The following is a 10,643-nucleotide window of genomic DNA, read 5'->3' on the forward strand; positions in this document are numbered from 1 at the left end:
CAGTGAAACCCTGTCTCAAAAAAAAACAAAAAAAAAAAAAAAGGAAACTTACATTATTTGCAATGCTGTTTGGCGAATAGTTTAAGCATACTGTTAGCTAGCTCTTACATCTAGAATTAACCCATTTCCATTATTTTATATTTTACCACGAGGCTCGTGGCCTACCAGCAAGGTTCCAGCTGGCAGCTCACATCTTTCCCCTCTGGTAGCTATGTGGCGTCTCTGACTCTGCTGTCTTTCTCCCAGCATTCAGTTTAGCTTTCCTCTCCTAGCTCTACTCTGCCCTATCCCAGGCCAAGCCAGCTTCTTTATCCATTACCCAATAAAAGCAACACATATACAGAAGGGCCTCCCACACCATACTGTGGCACCTGGTGTTTGCTGGGGATGGAGCTAGGGCCCTGTATATGCTAGGCCAGTGTTCCACCCATTGAGTCACAGGCTCAGCCTGACTTCCTCCCACTGACCCTGGAGCTTGCATTGTTGGCTTGTGTCTGTCACAGTTATTGCTGCGTTATAAGTGTATGTGGCCATGTCCTTGTTCTGCGGTGCTGGGAACAAAGTGTGCACAGTGGGTATTTTTACCCAGTAGACCTCCAGTTCCTTGTTTTGTTTTGGAGAGGGGCTTATGTAGCTCAGGCTGGCCCTAACTTCCTGTGTAGCCCCAACTGACCTTCACCTCCTGGTCCTTCTGTCTCCAGTCCCTAGTGCTGGATGATGGGTACACCATCACAGCTTGTTTATGGGGTGCCGAGCATCAAACCTAAAGCTTTATCTATCCCTGGCAAACAGCCAACAACACCCCATAACTTGTGTTTACTTTCTGTGGCCCAGACCAGTCTTGAATTTGTTATCTTGCTGCCTCAGCGTCTCAAGTCTGGGGTGACAGGCTTGCAGCACCCAGAGCTAGGCAAACTTTCATCACTGAGCCATATCCCGGTTTGCCCCGAAATATGAGGACATCCAGTCCCTCAGATTACACAGTATCTATCCACCATGAGCTGCTCTGAGTGCCATCCAGTTGTGACCAGGCCATTACAGGTCTGGGCCTGCTGAGCTGAGCAGATGGCCTTTGAGCAGGGACTGGTGGGGAGCAGGACTTCTGGCCTTGCTGGCAGTCTTGCCTCTGCCCACTGGGCCCCTTTCCCTCCCTCCTGCCACCATCCCCAGGCAGGCCCTTCCTCTGGCTGGATTGCACAAGCCACTGCCTGCTGCTTGCGGCCTGTGCTGTGGGCAATTACTGGAAGGGCCAGCTCCACTCTAGGGCTTAACTGGGCGGTGCCTTCTCCCCTTTCTTGCCTCTTTGGTGATTAACCTTGTGCTCTGCCTGTCTGAATTCTACCTCCCTTCTGGCTGGCCTGGGGGCTCAAGTCTGGCTGGTGGGAAGTCTAGGGACCTCGGTGTGCTCTGGTCTGTACCACAGACGTGGGGAGAAGGCCGTACTTGTCCTGCGTTTGACTGTGTCGGGGCTGAGGGTTCATCACCCCAAAGCCTAGGATACCCTGAGCAGGACTTTTCTTGATCTGACCCAGCGGGAACTTCTGGAGCTCTTCTGAGAGACTTGGGGCTCATGGCAGGCTTTGGGTGTCTGCAGTGTCTAGAGGGCCTAACTGACCATCCCCACAGGGCCACAGAGCCAGCCTCAGTCTGTTCCGCTCATAGTGGGTGGACTCAGTAGGTAGCAGCCGTGCCATGACTAGTATTGATGTGTCGATGGCCTCAGTGGGCCAGGAGCCACAACTGTACCTTCTGCCCTGACACCATCCCAAATGGGAATCACTGGGTCAGGGAGCATACACAGTCAGTTCAGTATGACATTCTCTCCGCCACAGGACATGACATTGCACCTGCTACTATTAGTACCACAGAGTGAGAAAGCCAGATAGCGCCACCCAAGGGTTGCGGAGCCCCACTGTCACCCGCCTGATGCTGGCAGTGGAGCCCACCATGGATGGGGACTTCCCTCCGCATGAGCTCCCGCCCCCTGGAGGTGGCATCCAGCTGCAGGTGAGTCTTGTCCTTATTCTCATAACCTCCCCAGGGGACCATGACAACCTTTGTAGCACGTCTACAGAGCCCTGCTCCCCAGCTCACAGTGACCCCCTAGACGCAGTCCTGTCCCTGAGTGAGAAAGAGGTTGACTTTGACCCTGGCCTGCAGTATCCTCTTGAGTCTCCTGCCCACAGTTGGCAGTGGAGGGGCTTCTGTTTGTTTGTTTTATTGTTGTTTTGTTTTTGAGGTTGAGTTTCGTTGTAACCCAGAGTGGCCTCAAGTTTGCCAGTATGAGAGGGTGATCATAAACTCCTGGCTCCGTCTCCTGAAAGCTGGGGTGGCTCGTGTGCGCCACCATGCCTGGTGTCTGCTGAGAATGGAGCCCAGGACTCGCTGCAGACTGCACCAGCTCCAGCTTCATTTGGGGCTCTTTTTTGTTGTTTGTTTTTTGAGACAGGGTTTCTTTGTAGCCCTGGAGCCTGTCCTGGAACTAGCTCTGTAGACCAGGCTGGCCTGGCAGGGGCTGCTCTTAAGAGAGACAGCACCTTCTGCCCTCTGTCTCCTTGTGCTGTCACAGGCACTGAGGATGTGTCGATGGTGGTCAGACAGGATGAGGGGGAACCAGACCGAACAGAGGTGGGCACAGCTGAGACACTGGAAGGGCCAGGTAGAGTGGTGCTTACCCAGTCCCCATACTGTGCCCAGCTGGGCCACTACATGCTCCTATGGGTAGAGCACAGACGAGAAAGTGTCATTAATGGAGCTCCACATCATGTAGTGCTGACACCCAGAATGTCACTCACAGCTCAGAAACCCTGGCTGGCAACCAGGGCAGGCCCAGCTCCTATCCTTTCTGCTTGGCCCTCCATGTTCCCCGCCCACTGTTCCTTCATCCACAACCCATAATTTACTTAATTATTTCCCTGTTTTGGGGCCTTTGGAGAGAGTCCAATTTCCTCTGCTATAAATAGTGCTGCCTTCTCCTCCCTCCATCCATCCCCATGGTACGATTCCCAAACAGGATTCCAGGGACAGAAACAGGGATGGCGGACTCAGTGGATGGCACTGGGTCCACCAGCATGTGATCCTTTATGATGACATCCAGGGTTGCTCATTTAGAGCAGCATCAAGCCCTATTAGGGATAGGAATGCTGGTCCCTTGTTGAAGAGGTTTTGGGTGAACCTCAACTTTGCCCAGAGTACCTTTGGGGTCCCAGAGCCTGGAACCACACCCCCCATCCTAAGCCACTCCCAAGCCCCTCTCACTGGGAGATTCTAGGCAGGCACTCCAAGCCTGACCACGCCCCCAACCCCTCACTGAGAGTCTAGGCGGGGCTCCACCCTGACCATGCCCACAACCCCTCACTGGGGATTCTAGGTGGGGCTCCACCCTGACCACGCCTCCAGCCCCTCACTGAGATTCTAGGCAGGGGCTCCACCCTGACCACGCCTCCAGCTCCTCACTGAGATTCTAGGCAGACCACCCATCCGTCCGTATCCCTTTCAAGCAGTCTCCAGGGTTCTTATTGGAAGGGAACATTTCAGCCCTGTGGGGCCGTGCACCCACACTCAGTGTATCATTTGCTCCCTTCTGCCTTCTTTGCAGCCTTCCATGGCTAACCTCATGCACATGGGGAAGCTGAGACATTGGCTGACTTAGTGGTTCTCCATGACCCTTGCCTTTTGTACACTGGGGCCCTGCTTTCTTCCTGCCGTACCTGATGCCCCCCTGTGTTTCAGAACCGACTCCTGCACTGTCCCTGGTGGAGCAGTTTTTCACCGGCCTCGTACCCCACCTTCTCCAGTGAAAACCAGTAAGTGTGCAGTGGGACTCACCCCAGTGCTGCATGGTAGAGCAGCCTGGAAGACCAGGTCTAGAGAGAGTGTGTTTGCAGAGCCCTGTGTCAGGACAAATCTGGGTTTGAAATGGCAGAGGTTGCTAAGGGAGGACTCCAGGACCCCCAGAGAGTCCTGGGTTTTGAAGGCTTGTGGGAACATGCACTGTGCAAACAACTCAAAGCAGATTGGGTCAGAGCTTCCGTTCCAGGGTGGTGTGTGCATGCGTACCTGCCTGCATGTGCAAGCGTGCATGCCTGTACATGTGGGTCTGGAAGCCAGTGCTGGGTATGTTCCTCATTCACTCACTACCTTTTTTTTCTTTAAATTTGAGTCAGGGTCTCACTCTGAAGTCCTAACTGGAACTCCCTGTGTAGCCCAGGAAGCCTGGAACTCAAAGAGATCCAAGCACCTCTGCCTCCAGAGTGCTGGGGTTAAAGATGGCTGTCACACCCAGCTCAGTTATGGATATTTTGCCTTGCATGTATGTTTATATATGGCGTGCATGCCATGGAGGCAGAAGAGGGTATTGGATCCCTAGAACTGGGGTTACAGGTGGTTGAGAGCCACCACGTGGGTACTGGGAACCTGTATCCTTTGGAAGAACAGCCAGTACTTTAACCACTGAGCCATCTCTCCAGCCCCATCCACCTTGGTTTTTGAAATGGGATCTCTCGCTGGGTGGTGGTGGCACATGCCTTTAATCCCAGCACTCGGGAGGCAGTAGCAGGCAGATCTCTGCGAGTTCTAGGCCAGCCTGGTCTACAAGAGCTAGTTCCAGGACAGACTTCAAAGCTACAGACTCTCTCACTGGACCTGGAGCTCACCACCATTTGACTCTGCCTGTCGCCATGCCGAGGTTATCCGTGCATGTGGTTCAGGTCCTGGTGCTGCATAGCAGGTCCTCATAGGGAACCATTTGTGGGCAGGCTCTGGGATTTATTATGTGAACCCAGCCTTCATGTTGGTTTTAGCAAATCTCTCCAGAAAAGGGGTAGAGGCCCTAGGGATGGCCAGTGTCCCTCTGCCCCATGCGACATCCCATCCCCCGACCCCCAGGCTCAGCACAGCTCACTGAGCCCAGCCCCCTCACCTGCCAGGGCCTTATTACTCAGCTGGGATAGCAGCCCTGACAGGACTGCCTCTCTTCCTTCCCTTCTCCTTATTCTTCTTGGCCACAGAGAAACAGGTCATATTTGTCTGTCCTGTGTGGTGTCGTGTCTGAGGGACCATGTAGGAAGCCATGTAGGAGGTGCTGGTTGGTAGACTGACTCAAGACTGTCCTGGGATATGCTCTGAGCTGTGTTTCTAAAGCCCCTGGGTTGGATCCATGACTGTCCAGTGTGACAGGCCAAGCCTTATCAGCCATGTGACTGATGTGACTGAGCTCCCACCGGTTGAGAGGGGTCCTGCGATCCTGTGCCCCGCCTTGCCTCTATCAGCCCCATGGTCACTCTCCTTATTTCTTTTTTGCAGACAGTTCATGGGTTCCACCCCATTCCTTGATGGCCAGTCCTGCCCTGACACCAGCTACCCCACCACAGCTACTGTCCCCAGCTTCTTCTCCAAGAGCAGCGACTTTGCTCAGGTAACAGCACTGCACAGGGTCCTGAGCCATCGTTGTGGCTGCCAATCTTCATCAGGACTGATGGGACAGGGATTCAAGGCCACTCTGGGCAGGGAGGATCAGGCCACCCAGACTGGTCTTGGCATCCTGGAATTGAGATCTGCTGTCACTGGCCTTTGGGACTTTGCCACAGAGTTGTACCTGAAGGTGACTTTTCCCTAGCTGGGGAGCTGTATGAGGAAGGCTGGAGGCTCCCAGGGTCTGTGGCTCACGGGGTAGATCGTCTGTCCTGTCTCACACCTGCCTCACACCCTGCACTGTGGTGGGTTTCCCCACAGGTCCTACACAAAGCGTCCGTGCCCCGTGCAGCATGTGCGGGTAGCCAAGCCCCACACAGATCACAGGACAGGGTCTGAATCCCATTCCCTATGAGTCACCAGGGCATCCGCCCCACCAGCCCCTCACTGCCACCTAAGAACTCATACCAGGGAGCTGTCCCAGAGGGCTCTGCTCAGCAACAGGGCAGTGGCATATGTCTCTGTCACCAGGTCTCTGCAGAAGCGTAAAGAATGTTGTGTTATCAGGCTCCTCAGAACACAGTGAGGAAGCCAGGCCTGCCAGCCCACATCTCGACTGCCTTTCTGTCTTTGTCTCTGTGTCTGTCTCTCTGTGCCTTAGTCATGGTTCTAAAGGACAGAACTGGTGAATGAGTATATAATATATCATACATGCGCATAGCTACAGATACAGACACATGCAGCCATTTAGTAGTGTGGCTTACGGGCTGTGACCTGGGTTGTCCTAGTCCTGAAGCAGGATGTCTCAGCAGTCCCAATCCAGCGCTGGAGTCCTGGAGGAACCCTAGGGGTCTGCTGGTCGTCAGACTGCCCTGGAATCCTGAAGAAGTGGGCTCTCACCAGGGAAGGAGTGCCTCCGCCGCAGGGTAGACGAACCCGCCAGCGAGAGGGCGAGCAGGCAGAGAGCAAAGGATTCCTTCTGTGCCTTTTATGCAGGCTGCCACCAGAAGGTGTGGCTAAGTTAGGGTCCAGTCAAGAGAGTCTTCTACAGGTGGGCCCAGCTGCTTGGGCTCATTGTTCCAGATGTGGCAAACTGGCAAGATCAGCCCTCACATTCTGTCCCTGTATTGTCTCCCTGTCTGCCCTCTGTCTTTGTGTCTCTGTCTCCATCTCTTCTGATACCAGAGGCCTACAGCTGCCTCCTCCCTTTGGTTAGAACTCCCTGAGGCCAGGCCCCCACGAACTGTGCTTATGTGGTCTTCCCCTTGCCTGGACCCTGTTTGTCCCAACACATCTGGAGACATGGTGGCTCTCATGGCAGATAGCCACATCCATTCAGTGGGTGAGCATTTATTGACCACTTGCTATATGTGTGCCCTGCACACACTGTCCCCAAAATGCCTGTGGAGGTGCACACCCCATGCCTGTGCCCTGTTCACAGAAGGTTGGACCCAGGGTTGAGGGGCCCAAGCTTGTCACCTGCCTTCACCTCCCCACCTCCCTGGGCCCCTGGTGGCCTTGAATTCCATGAAACAAGAAGGAGCCAGACTTGAGCCAAGTGTCACAACTGAGCAGAAGGGACATGAGGAGTGCTCAAGTGAGGAGACCTGGACCGGCTAGGTGTGGTTCCAACCCCACCCGTCTGAGTTTAGAGTTTTTACCTGCAGGCTGCAGGCCTCTGCTCGAGCAGACACTCCCTCACTGCAACCCTTGTGGCTTCTGCTCACTGCAACAGTGTGAGCCTGGAGTTGGGACAGAAAACCCAGCTGTGCCAGGAACCAGCAGAGAAGAAACCCTCAGGCAGCTGGAAACTAAACACAAGCCCCAAGTTTTTTGGTAGAAGAAGCAAAAAGAGAAAAACTATGAGCCATGTGATTTAGCCCTCTAAGGAAGAAGTCCTTCCGATTCCTGCCCTTGGGAGCCAGACGGAAGGGGAGAGTCTAGGGTGCTCCTGGGCTACACCTGAGAGTCTGTCTCAAAGCAACAAGAAAACTACAATAAGAAAAGAAACAGAAGAAATCCAAAGTATTGTCTACCATTCTGTGTCTTCCTCGGACAGTCACCTCTGATCCCTGCTGTCTTCTGCTCAGGCTCTTTTCCCTCTGCTGAGAGCTGTGGGAGTCCCCCCCCCCCCCAGCTGCTGGCTGGCCCCGTCACATGACGCAGGGGTCACTTCAGGCTCCCACAGTCTTGAGTTCCTGGCAGTACCTCTTGGAGCCTTGCCTTCCTTTTCAGCCAGCCCCAGACCTCCACCACCTGCTTCTACAAGGAAAGGGTCCCGTGAATCCCTGCTCCGCCTTCCATCTCCAGGTGGCTTGGAGCCCCTACCCCATGGGCTCTGATAGCCCTGCTCAGTGACCGGAACAGCTCCACAGACCCCATGGGGATAGCCTACCCTGGGCTGTGCAGGTGCGTGGGTACTCAATGCCTGGTTTTGTCTCCATTTTTGAGTTGTTGGGTTTTTTGTTTTGTTTTTTCATGTGTGTTTTTTCAGTTGCGACATCACGTGACTCCAAAGCCACCATATCACCCATCCCATGAACGACCACCTCCCCTCTTCAGTCCCCGCACCTAAGAATCCTTTTCCTGTCTTTGGGTTCTTCTGCTCTGGACATTTCCTTTGGTGGAGCCCCACACTGTGGGGCCTTTTGCGTTTGGGTCCCTCCGCACTGTGGCCTGTGTCGCTACCTGTCATGGCTGACAGTGCTCCCCATGTCCGTTGTGCACTCACCTGCAGAACTTGTTTATCCATTGGACCATCGTGGATGAAAGAGTTTCCACGGGGCCTTGTTTCCAGGCACGTGTCCAGGAATGGACATGAGGGCCAGGTGACCGCTGGAGCTGTTAGCGGAAGCTTCTGTTTCCAGGGGTACAGATAGACTGACAGCTCTGGAGGGCAAAGCCTGGGACATTTGGGCATGAGGGGTGCTAGAGGGAAGGGGGAAGGACCTGCTGTCTAATCCCCTGTCTTTCCTCTGCATTCTCCTCAGGCCTCTCCTGGCCTGTACCCCTAGAATGCCCTAGGGCTCCTCAACATTCCCAGTGCCCATCCAAGCCCAGAATCTCCCTTGAGGCTCCTGGTGTGGGTGCAAAGCCACACAGACCCCGTATTCTTAGCCATGGCCCTGTACAGGTAGGATGGGGTGCTATGTACACAGGTAGGCCTGCACCCCAGCCCCCCCCCTTCCCTCCAAGATTGTGTACCCGTAATGTGCTCTCAGGCTGGTTGCTGGGAAGCTAGATGAGCTCACGCTCAGGAAGGAGCGGTGCTGCCGCCTCCCACCTCCCGCCCTGCCCCCGCGGGCGCCCGCATTGCAGCACATCGCATAGCATCGACTGCTCTGCAAATGTTAGTCTCAGGGATCAGAGGTCTGGCCTCTGCCTGCCCGACAGTTTATGGACATCAGGGAAGGAGAGCCAGAGAGGGGCGCTCTCTTACAGGAAAACATGCGGCTACTGCCATGTAGAGGTGGGCTGTGGGTTGTGGGGGGAACCCTGCACAGCGAGATCCACAGCACTGTGGCCCAGGCTATGCACAGAACTTGTAGCCACAGGGAGGGGCTTGTGGAAAGGCAGCAAGTGGGCAGGGCAGGGGAGACTGAGGCCAAAACCATTGAGAATCTGGCTTTCCCTGCTGGGGAGCCTGGTGTGTGAGGCGGGTTTGCACAGTCCCTTATCTGGCCACTCCTGCCACAGTCACCAGGTACTCTTAGCCAGTCTCCAGCCCCAGCCTCCTGTGCCATGGCTTCTTTTTGTGTCTGATCCTCCATTTCATAGAGACATCTGTGGTTGGGTAAAAACTCACCATGACCCTGTGGGTCATTATAGTAGCCCAGTATTTCCGCTATACTATGTTGGGCCTGGGGATCCAGGCCCAGGAGTGGTTTGTTTGTTTGTTTGTTTGTTTTTCAGTTTTATGTGCACATTTGTGTGAGGGTATCAGATTCCCTGGAACTGGAGTTACAGCCAGTTGTAAACTACTATGTGGATGCTGGACATTAAACCTTGGTTTTCGCTGGGCGGTGGTGCACGCCTTTAATCCCAGCACTCGAGGGTAGAAGCAGGTGGATCTCTGAGTTCGAGGTCAGCCTGGTCTACAGAGTCAGTTCCAGGACAGACCCCAAAGCTACAGAGAAATCTTGTCTCGAAAAAACAAAACAAACCATAAATGAATAGCCAAAATAAAAAAACCTGGTCCTCCAAAGAGCAGCCAATCTCCCTGAACTCACCGTGTAGCTGAGGCGGACCTTGAACTCCTGATCCTCCGCCTTCAACTTCCCACATCTGATTTCTTTGGTGTCTGGGATGAACCCAGGGCTCTGTGGTACTCTCTCACTCTGCCCCCAAGCCTTGTACCACACCAGATCCTGTATGTTTTGTTTTTTGAGACAAGGTTTCTCTGTACAGCAGACTTGGCTATCCTGGAACTCACTACATAGACCAGGCTGGAGAGATCCACCAGCCTCTGCCTCCCCAGTGCTGAAATTAAAGATGTGCACCACCACTGCCTGTTTTTTTTTTTTTTTTTTTTTTTTGTTTTGTTTTGTTTTTCCGAGACAGGGTTTTTCTCAGTCCTGGAAATAGCTCTTGTAGCCCAGGCTGGCCTTGACCTCCTGCTAGTGCTCCCTCAGTCTCCCGAGGGCCGGCTTCAGTGAGCAGATGAACTAGACAGCTGGGGTGACCTGTGGGCTGCCTGCAGCCATCCACAGAAGCCCTGCTTCTCTGCTCTGAGACCCCCGTGCGAGGCTAGCAACCCTCCTTGCCCTACTCTGTCCTTTTGTGGTGTTGAGAACCAAGGCTGGAGACACAGTGGGGCATTAAGACTAAGGTCAGATGAGGTTCAGGTTGTCCCTGTAAGGGACACTCACCCCCACTGCCTCCATCAAATCCAAAGACCAGTTAGCCTGGGAGTCAGTGCCCTCTGGCCAGCCCTGCCACCCACTAGTGGCCATCATCAGCCCAGACCTCCACATCAGCAATATCCCATCATTGGGCTGTGTGTCTAGCTTGGCCCTGTCCATCCCTCCACCCTATTCCCAGCTCTTCCACCTCCCATACTGAGAACTGAGAGCAACCCCACAACCTGGATCAGAGACCCCTCCCTGCCACACCCTGAGTTCTCTCTCTCCTGGGAGAGCCCTCAAGCCCTTCACCTTTCATGCTTGGGTTTTTTTTGTTTTTTTGTTTTTTTTTTTTTTTTTGGTTTTTCGAGACAGGGTTTCTCTGTGGTT

The 10,643-nt window shown here is 54.1% G+C and overlaps 1 protein-coding gene across 1 annotated transcript in view; it reads left to right on the top strand.

Moving 5' to 3' along the window:
- Sbno2 (strawberry notch homolog 2) overlaps positions 1-10,643 on the top strand; it is a 45,211-nt gene that overhangs the window by 14,769 nt on the left and 19,799 nt on the right. The window contains exons 2-4 of the mRNA XM_005359083.2: positions 1,833-2,007; positions 3,733-3,806; positions 5,305-5,416. Coding sequence (XP_005359140.1) covers positions 1,927-2,007; positions 3,733-3,806; positions 5,305-5,416 — 267 coding nt within the window. The 5' untranslated portion in view covers positions 1,833-1,926. The remainder of the gene's footprint in view (positions 1-1,832; positions 2,008-3,732; positions 3,807-5,304; positions 5,417-10,643) is intronic.

The sequence above is a fragment of the Microtus ochrogaster genome, linkage group LG1 (assembly GCF_000317375.1).
Source record: "Microtus ochrogaster isolate Prairie Vole_2 linkage group LG1, MicOch1.0, whole genome shotgun sequence".
Taxonomy (NCBI): domain Eukaryota; kingdom Metazoa; phylum Chordata; class Mammalia; order Rodentia; family Cricetidae; genus Microtus; species Microtus ochrogaster.